This window comes from Equus quagga, chromosome 13, assembly GCF_021613505.1.
Source record: "Equus quagga isolate Etosha38 chromosome 13, UCLA_HA_Equagga_1.0, whole genome shotgun sequence".
Taxonomy (NCBI): Eukaryota; Metazoa; Chordata; class Mammalia; order Perissodactyla; family Equidae; genus Equus; species Equus quagga.
Genome location: NC_060279.1, coordinates 83,254,602 through 83,270,426, shown reverse-complemented (window position 1 = coordinate 83,270,426; position 15,825 = coordinate 83,254,602). Strand labels below are relative to the sequence as shown.

Sequence of the window (15,825 nt, the reverse complement as noted above, 5' to 3'; positions counted from 1 at the left end):
CAAACTTAAAAAGACCGGAACGTCGAACCCACCTCCACCCTTTTCAAGCACGCCCCGGAAGAAATTGCAAGCAAAACTTCAGTGTCCAGATACAACATTGTTTAGTGTACGCGTTCGTTCCCAAATAACGTAACCGGGCCTTTTTCAACGCCGGGACAGAATCACTAATAAAATGCATGATAAACGTTTTATCAACCCTCGCTGCGCGCACACAGTGACACCCTGACCACACCAACGCCCCCCGCACCACGCGGACCCTTCCAGCTAACGGGCCGCGACGCCAGGTCCCACGGGTACCCACCTCCGCGCCCCAGCACGACCCACACCTCACCGCCGCCCTCGCCCCGCCGGGGTCGGGAACCCACCACCCAGGAAAGCGGACGACGGCGCCCGTCAGACCACTAGCCGCCAGGCCCGCACGACCGGAAGTGCCCGCCTCCGCATCCAGCACCGCCCACGCGCCGCCGTGGTTTCTGGGAGTCGTCGAAGCCTCCGTGTGCGCATGTGCAGTCTCCCCGCTGTGGTCTCAGAGTTCCACGGGATCCTGGCCAGCTGGGGCCCGGGACTAGGCGGCGAGGGGCGGGCGGGGGACTCGGAGTATCTAGGTTTGTCAATAAGCCGGGACGCCTTTATCCGAAAGGGCGTGGCCTCCTCCCCTCGTGTGTTGGGCTGATACAGTGCGGGTTAAGGCACCGGAATAGAGTGCGCAAGCGTACTAGCGTCCGTGGAGGCGGGGCCTCAGTGCATCGCGACTCCAGTGTGAGGGTGAGAGGGTCCGTGCCCGCGAGTGACGGAGCGCGCGTGCGTGTGGTCGTCCTTGGGGGCGTGGCTTCGTGCCTGCTGGGGCAGGACGAGGGGACCCTGCGCAGGCGCGTAGAGTGCGTTGCTGTCGGTTCCTGGAGGGGCGGAAGCGGGTTGGCTCGCCAGGTAAAGGCTTCCGGGGACGGTGGTGGGAGGGGCCTTCCGGCAGCCCCCGGGTCTGGGAGTGTGCGTCTTTCTTCGCGGGTAGGTTGGTTCCTGGAGCTGTGTGGGACCGAGGTGTCAGCGCTTAGGTGTGTCTGGTTGGTTATGCTGTGCGTTTTGTGGTTCCTGTGTGCTTGTGGGGTTTGGCTTGTGGCCCTTTACGCGTCTCTGTGGCTGTCTCTGTTCCGTTCACTCCTTTTGATGTGGAACCTGAAGTGAGTTCGCTCACCTGTCGCGCAGCAATTCAGTCTCTGACACCGGGTGTAGTGGAAGTAGGTAGGACTTTTATTATTGCAGGGCGCTGAGCAAGGAGAAGGGCAGCTAACCCTGAAATCCCAAACTCCCGAAAAAGTTACAAGCAAGGGTTTTTATTTGGGGTTTTAGGTGGGGGAGGGAGAGCATGTGGCCTTCGGGGCTGAAGTTCTGAGCCCTCTGCACAGGCGTGACTCTTCTATGTGTTGCATGCGGTGGGTTTTTATTTTTAAGGTCAGCAGTTAACAGTCAGTCATTTTAGCTTCTCAATCTTCCTGCAAGATGCTTAGTCAGGCGGGGCTGTCAGCAAGGTCTTCTCTTATCAGCGGTCCTCCTGCTGATCTGCAAGGCAAGCTTAGAAACTTCGGTTATTTTGTTTCCCACGTTAACCTTGTGGGTACAAACCACAGTTTCACCATAATCCAGGGAAATTTTAACAACTCCTTCCTCGGCTTTACTTTGAGCTCTAGAGAGGCTGTGTGACTTTTTGCTAATGGTTTACTCTTTCAGAGCTTCAGTTTGCTCATGTGTAAAGTGGGACAATATTTCTTGAAAAGCTAATAGTGTTCTGGAGATTAGATGCTTGAAATGGTGCCTGGCGCCGAATAAACAGTGTACAGATAAGCAGGGGCCTGGTTGAAAGTGCTGTGGTTTTTGTTTGCAGCCAGACCCAGGTTTCAGAATCAACTCTGGCCCTTAAATCTGTCAAATGAGGAAAGTTAAATCTCTCCTTCACAGTTGTTGTGCAGGTTGAAAAGATGACATGCAAAAGGCTTACCTCAGTTGATAGATGGCTGCTGTTACTGGTTTTAAATGTGGGACTGACTTGAGCAACCACAGAACATGACACATGGAATTGTACTTTGGGTACCCATGCCTAACCACTAGTCCAGATTCTGTCCCAGAGATCTTTCGTGAATTCGAGTATCAGATCAAGACCCAAATCATGCTGATTTTGATTCTTTTCTCTGTTTTTTTTTTTGCTGACTGTACCAAAATCCCTGTGTCATTAGTGGGGACACTAATGTGGAGAGCTGTGTGTGGCTTTGTCTGTCTATTCTCTTCTCAGGGACAGAACTTTTTAAAAATGCTGTATTGAAATATGTACAAATCTTAAGTGTGTATACATAGTAGTGTCCAATTTTTTTTAATGCAGCAAATTTAATTTCAAAAGACATCCTGATTATTACTTGCCTACAATAGCTAAAAACTGTTTTACTTAGTTTTCAAATTCTTTCATTGGTGTTATCACGAGTTCACATGGTAAGATGTTCACTTACCTCTTGGTTTGCTACACTTCGTTCAAAAAGTCCTGCAGAGGGGAGGGAGGAAGTCAAAAGAAGTAAAAGGGCATGTGTGCACAGTGATGGATGGTAATTAGTCTTTGGGTGAACATGATGTAATCTACACAGAAATCAAAATATAATGATGCACACCTGAAATTATATAATGTTATAAACCAGTGTGACCTCAAAAAAAGCCACAGCAACAACAAAAAAGTCCTGCAAAGGACCAGTGACCTTCACGAAAGTGCCCTTACCTTGCAGGTGCTCTCCTCAATATAGTCCTTGCCCTGCCTGAGGATTTTTTCCAGCCTAGAGACTCTCCAGCAGTTCATACCCTCACCTGCTTTCCATCTTTACTGGATGGACTCTGGGTCGGCAGGCCTCTTTCCATTCATGCCTGAAGTGTCCAGTGCTCTTACTCTTGAGCATTCATTATACCTTCAGAAGAGTGTGTTAAGCAAATCAAATTGATAGCTTATTTATTTACTTATTATTTTTTGGTGAGGAAGATTGTCCCTTGAGCTAACATCTGTGCCAATCTTCCTCCATTTTGTATGTGGGTCACCAGCACAGCGTGGCTTTATGAGCGGTATGCAGGTCCGCACTGGAGATCCGAACCCACAGAGTGTGAGAACTCAACCACTACACCACCGGGCCAGCCCCAATAGCTTATTTATTATTTGAAATACTGTGTGTACCTAATTTCTGTAAGGAAAGTTGCTATGAGGAACTTTTAGACTTGATTGAGTCACTTCTTCTTTCATGCTTTTGTTACTTTTGTATTCCCACCTCTTTTAAAAATAGAGGATAGAAGCAAAAAATGAAAGATGTGAAGGCGAGAAGTAGGAAAGTGGGGCTGGCCCAGTGGTGTAGTGGTTGAGTTCACGTGCTCTTCTTTGGCAGCCCAGAGTTGGCGGGTTTGGATCCCAGGTGCAGACCTAGCACTGCTCATCAAGCCATGCTGTGGCGGCATCCCACATGAAATAGAAAAAGATTGGCACAGATGTTAGCTCCGCGACAATCTTCCTCAAGCAAAAGAGGAAGATTGGCAGCAGATGTTACCTCAGGGCCAATCCTCCTCACACACACACACACAAAAGTAGGAAAGAATTGAAATGGTCAAAAGAAAGAAGAGATGAAAATGACACTATCCCAGTGGAGTCTCTGAAGTCACTTCCTTGCAGTGTAGGCTGAGTGACAGGTGGGAATGGTGTTAGAGTGGGGGTTCCTACCACATCTAGCAGACTTTAGGGATTCTGCCTTTCCATTACCTCATGGTGGCTAGTTGGAAGTTCATGGTCCTCCTGTGAGCAGCATTTTCTGAAGTGTTTTGATAAACTGGAACATATGTTGAGGTGGGAGCCCAGGATGGGGGAGGATCTGGAAACTATGTCTCATGAGAAGTGGTCAAAAAATCTGTGTATATTTCCCTGGAGAAGAGATCATTGGAGAGAGATGTGAAAGTGTGTCTCTGGAAAAAAGGAATTTAAATTGCAGTTCTTTTCCATGAGCTCTAGGAATAGAACCAGGTAGAAATAATAGAGTAGCAGATTCTGACTAAAGTACTTTTAACAAATGGCATCACAAAATTGAATAAACTTCCAGTGAGGTAGTTAGTGGGTTACATGATGTATTGCTACTATTTTACTTTATGACATATCTTCAAACTTAAAAAAGTGATGCAAGGAAAGTACAAAGAATTCCCTTACCCTCTTATCCCAATTCCCCAAATGTTAACCTTTTACTACATTTGCTTTATCCATATATTTCTCTATATATATACATATTGTTTTTTGGGCCCATTTGAGAATAAGTTGCTAACATCATGCCCCTTTACCTAACCTAAGTATTTCAGTGTGAATTTCTTACAAACAAGGATTTTCTCTTCTGTAACTCTAGTGAAGTTACCAAATCAGTAAATTCACATCGATACACTTCTATTATATAATCCTACGTTGGTTATCCCCATGATGTCTTTTGTAACAAAAGAAAATTGAGTGTCATATACATGTAAATGTCATGTTTCTTTAGTCTCCTTTAAACTGAGTGACATTTCCTCAGTCTTTGTATTTCATGACGTCATCTTTTTAAAAAGTTTTTATCATGAAATAATTTTAAAATTAGAGAAAAGTTGCAAAAATAGTACAGAACTCCCACATACCCTTCACCCAGCCACACTCAAAGTTAACTCTTGCATAACCATCATGAAACTAGGGAATTAACATTGATAAATACTGTGAACTCATCTCTCGGCCTTATTTGAGTTTGACCAGCTTTCCCACTTGTGCACTTTTTTTGTTCCAGGATCCGATCTGCGTTTCATTTAGTCGTTATGTCTCCTTAGTCTCCTCCAATTCATGACAACGCCTTAGTTGTTCTTTGTCGTTCATGACCTTGATACTTTTTAAGGAGTCTAGGCCAGTTATTTTGTAGAACGACCTTGACTTGGGTAGGTCTGATGTTTTCTCATGATTAGATTGAGGTTATTCATTTTGGAAACCAATACCACGGAAGTGATGTGCCCTTCTGGGTGCAGGATATCAGGCAGCACATGATGTCAACTGGGAATGATTACTTGGATAACATGGTTGAGGTGGTATCTGACAGGTTTCTCTGTTGTAAAGTTATTATTTTAGTCCTCATAATTAATAACTATCTTGAGAGGAGGTACTCTGAGACTGCAAATATCCTGTTTCTCAATGTGTTTTCACCCATTATTTTTATCATCCATTCTTGCCTACAACAGTGATTGCTGTGACATTTACCTCATGTTGAATTTCTTTCTTTTATTCCTTCTACATTTATTAATTGGTGTGCTGTAAATAAAAAGCTGTCCCTTCTCCACTTATTTATTCATTTATTTATATTAGAATGGGCTCATGGTAATTACTCTATTCCGTGAGTTATAAACCAATAATATAATTTGTTTTGTCAAGTTGTTGCTAGTTTAGCCATTGGGAACACCCTCAGATTGGCTCCTGTGTGTTTTGACATGCACTGTTATTTTACAAGCACTTCCTTCCTCTCTAGCACTGCAAGATGTTCTGGACACGTCCCTGACCCAGCCCTGGAGTCTCTGCTTCTCCGTGGAGTCCTGGGGTGCTTTTTGTTTTGTTTTGTTAGAGAATGGTACTTAGAAACCAAGACGTGGAGGCTGAGTGTGCTCATTACTACTTGGGTGTTGCTGTTTCTAGGCCCTATTAGGGGACAGATAGGATCTCCTATCCTAATGAATAGATTCAAACGCACAAACATCTGTGTTTGTATATCTCGATTACATATGTTAAAACCAGTGCGTTCACAGGTAACTCCAATTCCAGTACACCACTGCAAAATTCATTCTATATTTCCACTTTTCTGTGTTTGAAACTCTGTTCTGTGACAGGAGGAAACATATCTCCCACTAACCATAATATATTTACTTATTTGCTTAATCCTAGAATGCATGCGTGGCAGAATTGCTAACACACTCCAATCCTTATTTGGGGAGCATGGGGAGCCTTCTTTTTGTCTTTAGATAAGGATATATAGACGAAGTGCAGTGTTCACTTGTGAGTCAGAGTGTGTTTGCCCTGTCAGCGATCAGTTCTTAGGGAACTGACATCATTGTGATGGTTTGATCTTCCTATCCAAAAAAAGGGAGTATCTTTCTGTTGGATTAAGTCTACTTCGTGTCTTTCAAGAGTATTTGGAAGATTATATCATATAGGTTTTGCACATTTTTTTGTTAAATATATTCCTAAGTATTTCATGTTTGTTGCCGCAAAGAAGGGGTTTTGTTTATCTCTTTGTTCTCTTTTTATTGTTTATATCTATGTAGGAGATTTATTTCTCTAAGTTAATTCCTCATCTTGCTACTTTATTGGATTCTTCTTTTAATTCTTATTGTCCTGTTCCATTTCACTGATGAGAAATGATGTTGAGTACCTCTTCCTGTGCTTATTCACAATGCTGAGCAGTCTTTTGAACATTATTTAAATTTTCGTGGAAGGAGAAATTTCTAAACTAGTGATGCTAGGAGCTGCCAAGTAGACCTAGTCTCTCTTATCTGTCCTTTCTCTTTCCCCAGCTACCATCTCAGGATTCTGCCCTTTCCAGCGAGAGACATCTAGCCAGAGAGGAATGCCTGGGTCAGCCCTGACGGAGCATGAAGGTAACACATGTCATGCACCCAGAACATTAGGTGTTGTTATGATTGTCAATATTTTCAATGACCATTGTGAGGAATGGATGTTGAGATATTGCAACCGGATCTCTCACAACTTTGAGAACCAATTTGTTGCTAGTGCTGTTGAGTGGATTCCGATGCCTAGCGACACTTTGGACAGCAGAGCGGAACCGTGCTGGGTCTTTTTGTGCCATCCTCTCACCGTCTGGTGCTCTAGCAGATGATGCTCTGCTGCTATTCCTAGGGTTTTCGTGGCCAATTTTTTTCCGAATCACTAGTGCTTCCACAGAGGTGTTGTGATCTGACCCTGCGCTCTATTTTGGTGTTTGACGGGGCAGTAGATAAGAGGGAACGGCAGCAGATTTGAGGCGTTTTTTTTTTTCTTTTCATCATCCCTTCCTTCTCCTCAGCTCTGCATTCACAGGACTGTGTTCCTCAAGAGAGGGGCCCTGTGAAGGGGAGACTAACTACTGGACTAGAAGGCCCATCACAGGTGAATCATAGGCTTGTTTTTTCCTGTAATGAGACCATTATCTGTATCTGTGAACTACAGTCACACTGACTTGTCCTCGTGCTTTTCAGATGGGACTAAAACCCAGCTGTGTACCATGGAAGAGGCAGAGTTAGCAAAGACGTTAGGAAATGAAAAGAATAGAGTCGTGTAATAAAATGGACATCCTCATGAATACTGCAGATTTTTAAGTGCCTCAAGCTTTAATCCCATATCCAAGGACAAATTTAAAATGAAATGAGATTTTTCTTTTTTCCTTACTCATTGGAGCGCAGCTTCCATTTCACACATACACACACAAATTTAAACAAATACTTTTGTGTGTGTGTGAGGAAGATTGGCCCTGAGCTAACATCTGTGCCAATCTTCCTGCATTTTTTGTATGTGGGACATCTGCCACAGCATAGCTTGATGAGTGGTGTGTAGGTCCATGCCCAGGATCCGAACCCGCGAACCCTGGGCTGCTGAAGCGGAGCACACGAACTTAACCACTATGCCACTGTGCCAGCCCCTAAACAAATACGTTTTGAAGTATTCTAGAAAATTATGAAATACACTTAGGAAAAGAGAAATCCATAATCCCATAAAGATTTTTAACATTTGGTACATAATACAGTATGCTTCTTTCTATCTAAAGAGCTGGTTTTCACTGTCTATAACTTGTACTTGGCAAAAACGAAACTAGACCCTATAGTCCACACTACAACGCCTATATGGTACATATCTTCTTTCAGCCAAGACTTCACCCTTCTTCCCAAGGCCTTGTGAATAAGAAGGTGTTTGCCATTTCAGCAATCAGTGACATTCCGAGATGTGGCCGTTGACTTCTCCCAGGAAGAGTGGTGGTTCCTGAACCCTGCCCCGAGAGAACTGTACACAGCTGTGATGTTGGAGAATTATCAGAACCTGGTCTGGCTGGGTGAGTGCGTCGAGCCCTTAATTCAGCATCTGTTTCCTGGTGTTTCTTCCACCTTCTGTTGGAAATCTCTGGGGAACTACTGTGGCCATTATTTTTTGTTCCATGTCCTATGACAAGCACGGTTAGAAGTGGGTGGCTTCCTCTCTCCTGTCCTTCAGAAAACCTTTACATGTCTTCTGGTCATTCTTGTAAAAGCTTTTATCCTAATTCCTATGGTGGTGGGGCAGAATTCTTGGATAATGACGGCATGGCCAATTGCCATCTTTCTAAGCCTGATGTAACTTTCCTCTTGGAGCAAGGCAAACAGCCCTGGGGGATGAGGAGCAAGGAGGCAGGAACCCCAAGGCCAGGTGAGTCAGGCACCAAGCAGAAGGAAGCCTGTCCCTGCGAAAGGCCAGCTGCTCCCTGAGTCACAGCAGCGTTAACATGTTTGGACATCTCCCTTCAGAGGGCCCTTTGAGCTCCATGATAGATCCGCCTTTCATCCTCATTCATCACCCTGCCGTTATATCTTTGTTAATAATTACCTCTAGCTCCAAATGTAAGTGTATCCTTCCCCTCGTTTATGATCAGCTTTCTACCTTTACTCTCTAGATTGTTTTTCACCAGCTCATCTTCTTTCTTTCTTTAATTCATTCATAAGGCTGTTTTTCAAAAATATTCCTCAACAGTTCTGTTTTCTTTATCTACCAAAAAGTACTCATTCCATCCTTTGACTGATTGAATAAATACATCTATCTAAGAGCTATTCTATTAACAAACATATGCAATCTTCAATTTGGGCCAAGAATGTGGATTTTTCTAAGAGAATATAACCCATCAAGGAATTTACTGTTTAATAAGGGAGTTAAGAAATGTTCTGAAATACCTTTGGCAAAGTAGGAGCCAAGATGAGGGAATTTTAAACAGAGTGACTATTGCACAGGCATTGGAGTGGCCAAGGATCAGCACGTCAGTGGTGGATGCTGCAGGAGTCTGGCCACTGTTTGTGCAGCTTACCTGTACCCTCTGGACCTGTTCAAATGCAGAGATGGATGCACCTCCTACATCTCATGGAAGGTTGCTGCTGGTCCACCCTACCTGAGTGCTGGTGGTTTGGATGGTACCCAGCTCATGTTGGGCCACATAAGCACTTGATGTCTGTTTTAGTCCATTCAGGCTGCTTTAACAAAAATACCATGGGCTAGGTGGCTTAAACCACAAACATTGATTTCTCACAGTCTGGAGGCTAGATGTACAAGATCAAGGCACTGGCAGATTAAGTCTGATGAGGGCCCGCTTCCTGGTTCATAGATGCCATCTTCTCTCTGTCCTCACGTAGTGGAAGGGACAAGAGAGCTCTCTGGGGTCTTTATAAGAGCACTAAGCCCATTCATGAAGGATCTGCCCTCTGACCTAAGCATCTCCCAAAGGCACTACCTCCAAATATCATCCCATTGGGGGTTAGAATTTCAACATATGAATTTGTAGGGGAGACAAACATTCTCTTCATAAAAATGTCCCTGAGGCAGATGGTCTCTCCTGGTAGCTAGGATCATGCCAAGAGCTATTTTAAAGATGGTGTATAGTTCTCTGCTGCAGATGGTGTAAATATAGGGGTCTGAGCTGTGACTCTCCTGTCAGGGTTCCATATGGTATCTCTTTCTACCACAGATACCTCCAGTCCCATGGGATCTGCCCAGTAGTGGCATAGGCATCAAGGCTGCTTGTACCAAGGCCTGGACCTTGTTCTGGGTCTCACTCGAATCTAGTACTTTCCACCTTACCATGTAAATAGATCAGAGCAGTTTTCCAATGATGGAATATGCTATCTCCTTTCAAGCACTGTGCCTCTCTCTTGGTAGCAGGAGATATAAGCTGCAATAATTTATCCTTTACCTTGGCAGGGATGATGCAGCATGCCCTGGACCACAGGACCCCTAAGATTTCCCTGTGTGCCACATCCCTGAGTCTTGATAGCATTTGTCTCCCACCTTCTGGAGCACATGTGTCTTACCAGGTCATCCAGGTTACTTTCCACCTCTCGTTGAGGTCTCACGAGCATGTTATCAATGTAATGGACCAGTGTGATAGTCTGCAGAATGCTGAGGAGTCCAGAGTCTTCAGATTTTGCTGTGGCATAAACACAGACATTTATTTCCTCACAGTTCTGGAGGCTGGGAGTCTGAGATCAAGATGTTGGCAGGGTTGGTTTCTCCTGAGGCCTCTCTGCTTGTCTTGTAGACAGCCGTCTCCTCCCTGTGTCCTCACCTGGTTGTCCCTCTGTGCGTGTCTGTGTTCTCATCTCTTCTTACAAGGACACTAGTCATCTTGGATTAGGGACCCCCCCAATGACCCAGTTTTACCTCTTTAAAGGCCCTGTTTCCAAATATCTGCCTATCCAGTCTCTGAAACTTTGTATCATTCATGATCCATACCATACCATACCATAATCGGAGGTATACTTTGTGTCATTTTATGAATGTTTCATTCTCGAAATGATTGGATTCGTGGTCAATGGCTAGTTAGAGAATGTGATGATACTGAAAATCTTATTCCAAACCTGTAAAACCAGGATGGGTTTGTTTTACCAAATATTCAGGGTCACACTGTAAAAAGAAAAAATTGATAATCTCTTTGCACATGTTTTCATTCTCGCTGCCCTAAAGGACCAATAGTAATAACAGGTGTCCATTCACACCTTTATCTGTGCTAATACACACACAACACACAGACACAGACATCCAGGGAACGTTTTGTTATTTCTTGTCCTTACAAAATAGATATCTTTCTACGCTTGTACACTGCAACTTGGTTTTCTCAGTCAGCCTCATCTCTTCAGGTCAATATAGCTAAAACTCATGATTTTTAATAGTTTCATAAATAAGCCAGATTATTGGACATAACATCGTCAACTCAAATAGGTACTTTTAATGCATGTATTTATTTTTCCTAGTTTTTTCCCAGTAGAGTTTGACAATAAATGTCCTTGTACATATATCCTTAACTCCCATTAATATCCTATCCTAAAGCCTTTATCTAAGGATAGATTCTCGAAAGTGGGAATGTATTTATTTCTTTATATTAACATATTTGTGTGTTCATTTTCAGAGAGTGAGTCAATATGGGAGAGCAAGGAATTATCTCTAAGGAAGAATATGAAAGAAGAAACATTCCAGCGTGAAATAGTGATGAATAAAACAAGCAAGACATGTAAAGAATATGAAGAAACTCCCTTCACCAATACATATCTTATTATCTGTCAGAAAATTATTAAGGAGGAGAAGTGCTGCCAGTGTCACGAGTGTGGGAAATTCTTCAGTCGCCGCTCAACTCTCATTCGACATCATAGAATCCACACAGGAGAGAGACCCTATAAATGTACTGAGTGTAGGAAAACCTTCTATGAGAGGGCGCACCTTAACCAGCATGAGAGAATTCACACGGGTGAGAAACCCTACGAATGTAAAGACTGTAAGAAGACCTTCAGTCAGAAGACTCACCTTACTCGGCACCAGAGGACACATACCAGAGAAAAATTCCACGAGTGCAGTGAGTGTGGAAAGGCCTTCAGCCGCTCCTCAGCCCTTATTGACCACCAGAGAATTCATCGTGGAGAGAAACCCTTTGAATGTAAGGACTGTGTCAGAGCCTTCACTCAGAGTTCACAGCTCATTCAACATCAGAAAATTCATTCTGGAGAAAAACCCTATGAATGCAGTAAGTGTGAGAAATCCTTCATACGTCCCTCTTCCCTGATGGAGCATCAGAGAATTCACACTGGAGAAAAACCCTATCAGTGTCAGGACTGCAAGAAGGCCTTTTGCCATGTGATGCAGCTCACTCTGCACAGGAGACTTCATACGGGTGAGAAACCCTACGAGTGTCAGGAATGTGGAAAAGCCTTTACCTCTTGGTCCCGTTTTGTTATTCATAGGAGGAGTCACATGGGAGAAAGACCATGAATGTCACATACGTGGGAAAACCTTCAGTAACCACTCCTTGCTCGTTACACATGATAGACACAAAGTGGAGTGAAACCCTTTGGATGCCACGAATGTGGGAAGGCCTTCAGATACAGGTCACACCTCACTCGACATAGGTGAATTCATGTTGGAGAATATTAACCAAAGCGAACTAGACTTGAAAATGTTAATATTCTCATTATTTAACAGTTAAGATCTTGGTTATAAGTAGCATAAATTGACTTTGACCCTCTTAGAAAAGCAGTTTATTCACACTGTCTCAAGAGCTCATTGAATGGATGGGACAGCAATGAATCACCTTTGAAAGTAGAGAGGAACCACAGTAAATCAGGTTTAAGAGCAGAAAGTGAAGCCATGATCCTATGACCTGGAGGCTCTGCCTCCTGCTCCTACACAGGTCCTGTGCTGCCACCACCACGAATACGCAGTAGTGTTTTACAAATGAAACTTTACTGGCCCTCAGTAAGTGTCACCTCGTGTCTAATGTCCCGAAGCCAGGATTACAATGCTTGTGTCCTGATTGCTGAAGGCTAGTCAAAGAGATCATCTCTTGGCTTTTGCTTCTGTCGTAACAGGAGAGACACTGTATCCTACCCAGTTCAGACGCAATGGAGAGCTCCCTTCAAATGGGAGGGCCTCTGATGTTGCCCAACGTGAAAGAATGTGTAGCTACTGCTTAATGCTTTGCATCCTAAAAATGGTGTCCAGATATGATCCCAAGTCTAACTTTGAGTTAGCTGACCACAGTGTGCTTACCTGAGTTTTCTTCCACACTTCCTACAGTTGCTGTATCTTGAGGATCTCATCACTGTTTATTGCCTGTGAACAAGAATAGAGAGAAGGCAGAGACTGACACAAGGGAACATCACCAGGCATAGATATAAGGGATAGCCAAGATAGATGTTAGGGGTAGATATTCCTAAACTGAACACATAGGATTTTTTCCTTGAATTTCTGTGAAATGCACATATAAAAGCATTTATAAAGTATGTGTGCTGGTTTAGAGAAGAAGAATAAATACAGTCGTGTCACTTAACAATGGGGATATGTTCTGAGAAATGCGTGCTTAGGCCGTTTTGTCCTCATGTGAACAGCATAGAGTGTACTTATACAAAGCTGGATGGCGTAGCCTACTACACACGTAGGATCTATGGCACAATCTTATGGGACCACCATCATATATATGATCCATTGTTGACCGAGATGTCATGTGGTGCATGGCTGTACTCATAAACTCGCTAACCAAGCTAAGATGGAAAATATTACCAACACTTTAGAATCCATGAGTGTCCTTGAAATGCCGTTGGTTTTGAATGGTTCTGAAGGCCAGAAGGGATCTCAGGGAAATGTTCTGTGGGCTGGGCTTTGAAAAATGAGTAGGGATTTTCAAAGACAAGTTGAGAAAGTACATTCAAGTCAAAGGGGAAAGAACCTGCAGACTCGTGCTTGTGAAAGTCAAGATACCTGGGAGTTTTGCTCCCCCATAAGTTATCAATTACATTGGATTCTGTCCAGCAGTGTGCTCTGCCCCTTCCTTTATTTTTCTCCATAACCCTTATTTTATTCATTTATTATACTATGTATTTATTGTTTATTGTTTGTCTTCCCAGTGCCAGAATCTAATCTCCACAAGGGCAAGAATTTTCTCCAGTCCTTAGAAAAGTGCCTTAGATGTTTTAGGTCACTAAATAGACACTTATCAAGTAAACTGATGAATGAATGAATGGAAGGCCTTAGCTCATCAACGTGAACTCAGGGTCTTTTTTATTATTATTATTATTTTGAGGAAGATTATCCCTGAGCTAACATCTGCTGCCAATCCTCCTCTTTTTGCTGAGGAAGACTGGCCCTGAGCTAACATCTGTGCCCATCTTCCTCTACTTTATATGTGGGACGCCTACCACAGCATGGGTTGCCAAGCAGTGCCATGTCCGCACCCGGGATCTGAACCAGCGAACCCCAGGCGGCCAAAGTGGAATGTGTGAACTCAGGGTCTTGATGTGATTCTATTGAAAGAATCTCGTATTGCTGTAAGCCTTGCGTCTCTTATTGTTGTAGAAACTCAGATAAGGGTCCCATGGTTTTCCTAGTTACACCGACAATTCAGTTTATACCTGTGTGTGGTTGCTTCTGTGATGTTTAGAGCATTCAGTGAAAAAGACCAAGATCGTTGTTAGTGGAATAGGTATGTTTGTCAGGATTCAGAGGATTTAGAGAGCTTTTCAGCCCCAGTGTCTAGCTGTTCCTGAGCTGAAGGAGCCCTGCTTCTCCTTGTCCATCCCCACTGCCTGCCTGGCTGGTAATCAAAATCTGATTGAAATTCTTCCCAGAGTTTGATTTGTGGAAGGATAATAGAGGAAGATAGAAATGACACTCAAGATCATCATTAAAAGCATTCACTAAGATTTCTCACCCTAATCAAGGAAATGTTTGTGAACATCGGTTTGAAGGTGCTTCTCCAAACTAAGTAGATCAAACTTCTGGTTTAGCAAAATATGTTGACATGGATTAAATCAGGAGAGGTTATTACAATTTCTGGAGTGACTGGTGTAGATGTGCACCAGATAATATAGATGGTATTAAATGAGATGATGATAGACATCTGTTTGCACACCGTCGTGACAGGACTTGAAAATGTTCGACAAATTGCTGGGCTGGAGTGGATGAGCCAATGGAATTCCTGTGGACCTTGGCCTGAAGCACGCTAGATTCCTTAAAAAGCACTTTCTTGCAGAGGAACTGTTTCTGGAAGGAGACCTCTGATCTCACTTCCTCTGCTTGGGTGAGGTGACGTCACTACACAGGGTTGATGCATATTGGCAATTGATGACCCATGTAACCAAGACGCAAATCAAGATAAATATTCATCACTCCTTCATACCGCCACCCTCAGAGGAAACTGCTTTGTTGTTTTTATTGCAAAGGTTTCTTTTGCCTCTGTTTTTTCCTTCTTAGACCTGGAATCAAGCAGGCTGGTTGGTTTGTTCGCTTGCTTTGGTGTATCTGGCTTCCCTCACTCACCATAATGTTGTTTTTTTTTTTTTATAAATTTTTTTTTTTTTTAAGATTTTATTTTTTCCTTTTTCTCCCCAAAGCCCCCCGGTACATAGTTGTGTATTCTTCGTTGTGGGTTCTTCTAGTTGTGGCATGTGGGACGCTGCCTCAGCGTGGTCTGATGAGCAGTGCCATGTCCGCACCCAGGATTCGAACCAACGAAACACTGGGCCGCCTGCAGCGGAGCGCGCGAACTTAACCACTCGGCCACGAGGCCAGCCCCTCACCATAATGTTTTTGAGATTCCCTAATGCTGTGTCTTTCAGTAGCGTTTTCTTTCCCGAGTGGTATTCCATCATGTTAATGGAATACTCCATTCTCCTGTTGAATAAGACATTTGGTTCTTTCTGGATGTTTGAATTATGAGTAAAGCTTCTATGAACGTTTTTGGATATAACTTTTTGTGGACACAAAATGATGCTCTAGATTGAAGTTTCGCAGCCTTGGCACTATGGTCATTTGAGGCCAGATGATATTTTATTAGTGTGAAGGGGAGCTGCCCTGTGCATCGTAGGATGTTTCGCAGCATCCCTGGCCTCTAATCACTAGGTGCCAGGAGACCCTCTTCTCCGAGTTGTGATAACCAATAATGTTTCCAGACATTGCCAGATGTCCCCTAGGAGGGAGGACAAAATCCCCCCAGTTGAGAACCAGTGGGATAGCGGTTACACTTGGGGAGGTGATGGTGTCTGGAATGGGCCCCAGGG

The 15,825-nt window shown here is 43.7% G+C and overlaps 1 protein-coding gene across 4 annotated transcripts; it reads left to right on the top strand.

Moving 5' to 3' along the window:
* Nucleotides 1-527: 527 nt before the first annotated feature.
* Nucleotides 528-13,872, top strand: LOC124249972 (zinc finger protein 383-like). Of its 4 annotated transcripts, none has more exons than XM_046681627.1 (4): nucleotides 528-605; nucleotides 6,571-6,654; nucleotides 7,973-8,099; nucleotides 11,190-13,872. In XM_046681627.1, exons 2-4 carry the CDS (start codon nucleotides 6,649-6,651, stop codon nucleotides 12,041-12,043), a joined length of 987 nt encoding a protein of 328 aa, XP_046537583.1. In that variant the 5' UTR covers nucleotides 528-605; nucleotides 6,571-6,648; the 3' UTR covers nucleotides 12,044-13,872. The 4 variants fall into 4 exon arrangements, with proteins under 4 accessions (XP_046537583.1, XP_046537584.1, XP_046537582.1 ...); XM_046681628.1 differs by lacking the exon at nucleotides 528-605 and adding an exon at nucleotides 845-927; XM_046681626.1 differs by lacking the exon at nucleotides 528-605 and adding an exon at nucleotides 950-1,005.
* Nucleotides 13,873-15,825: the final 1,953 nt, after the last annotated feature.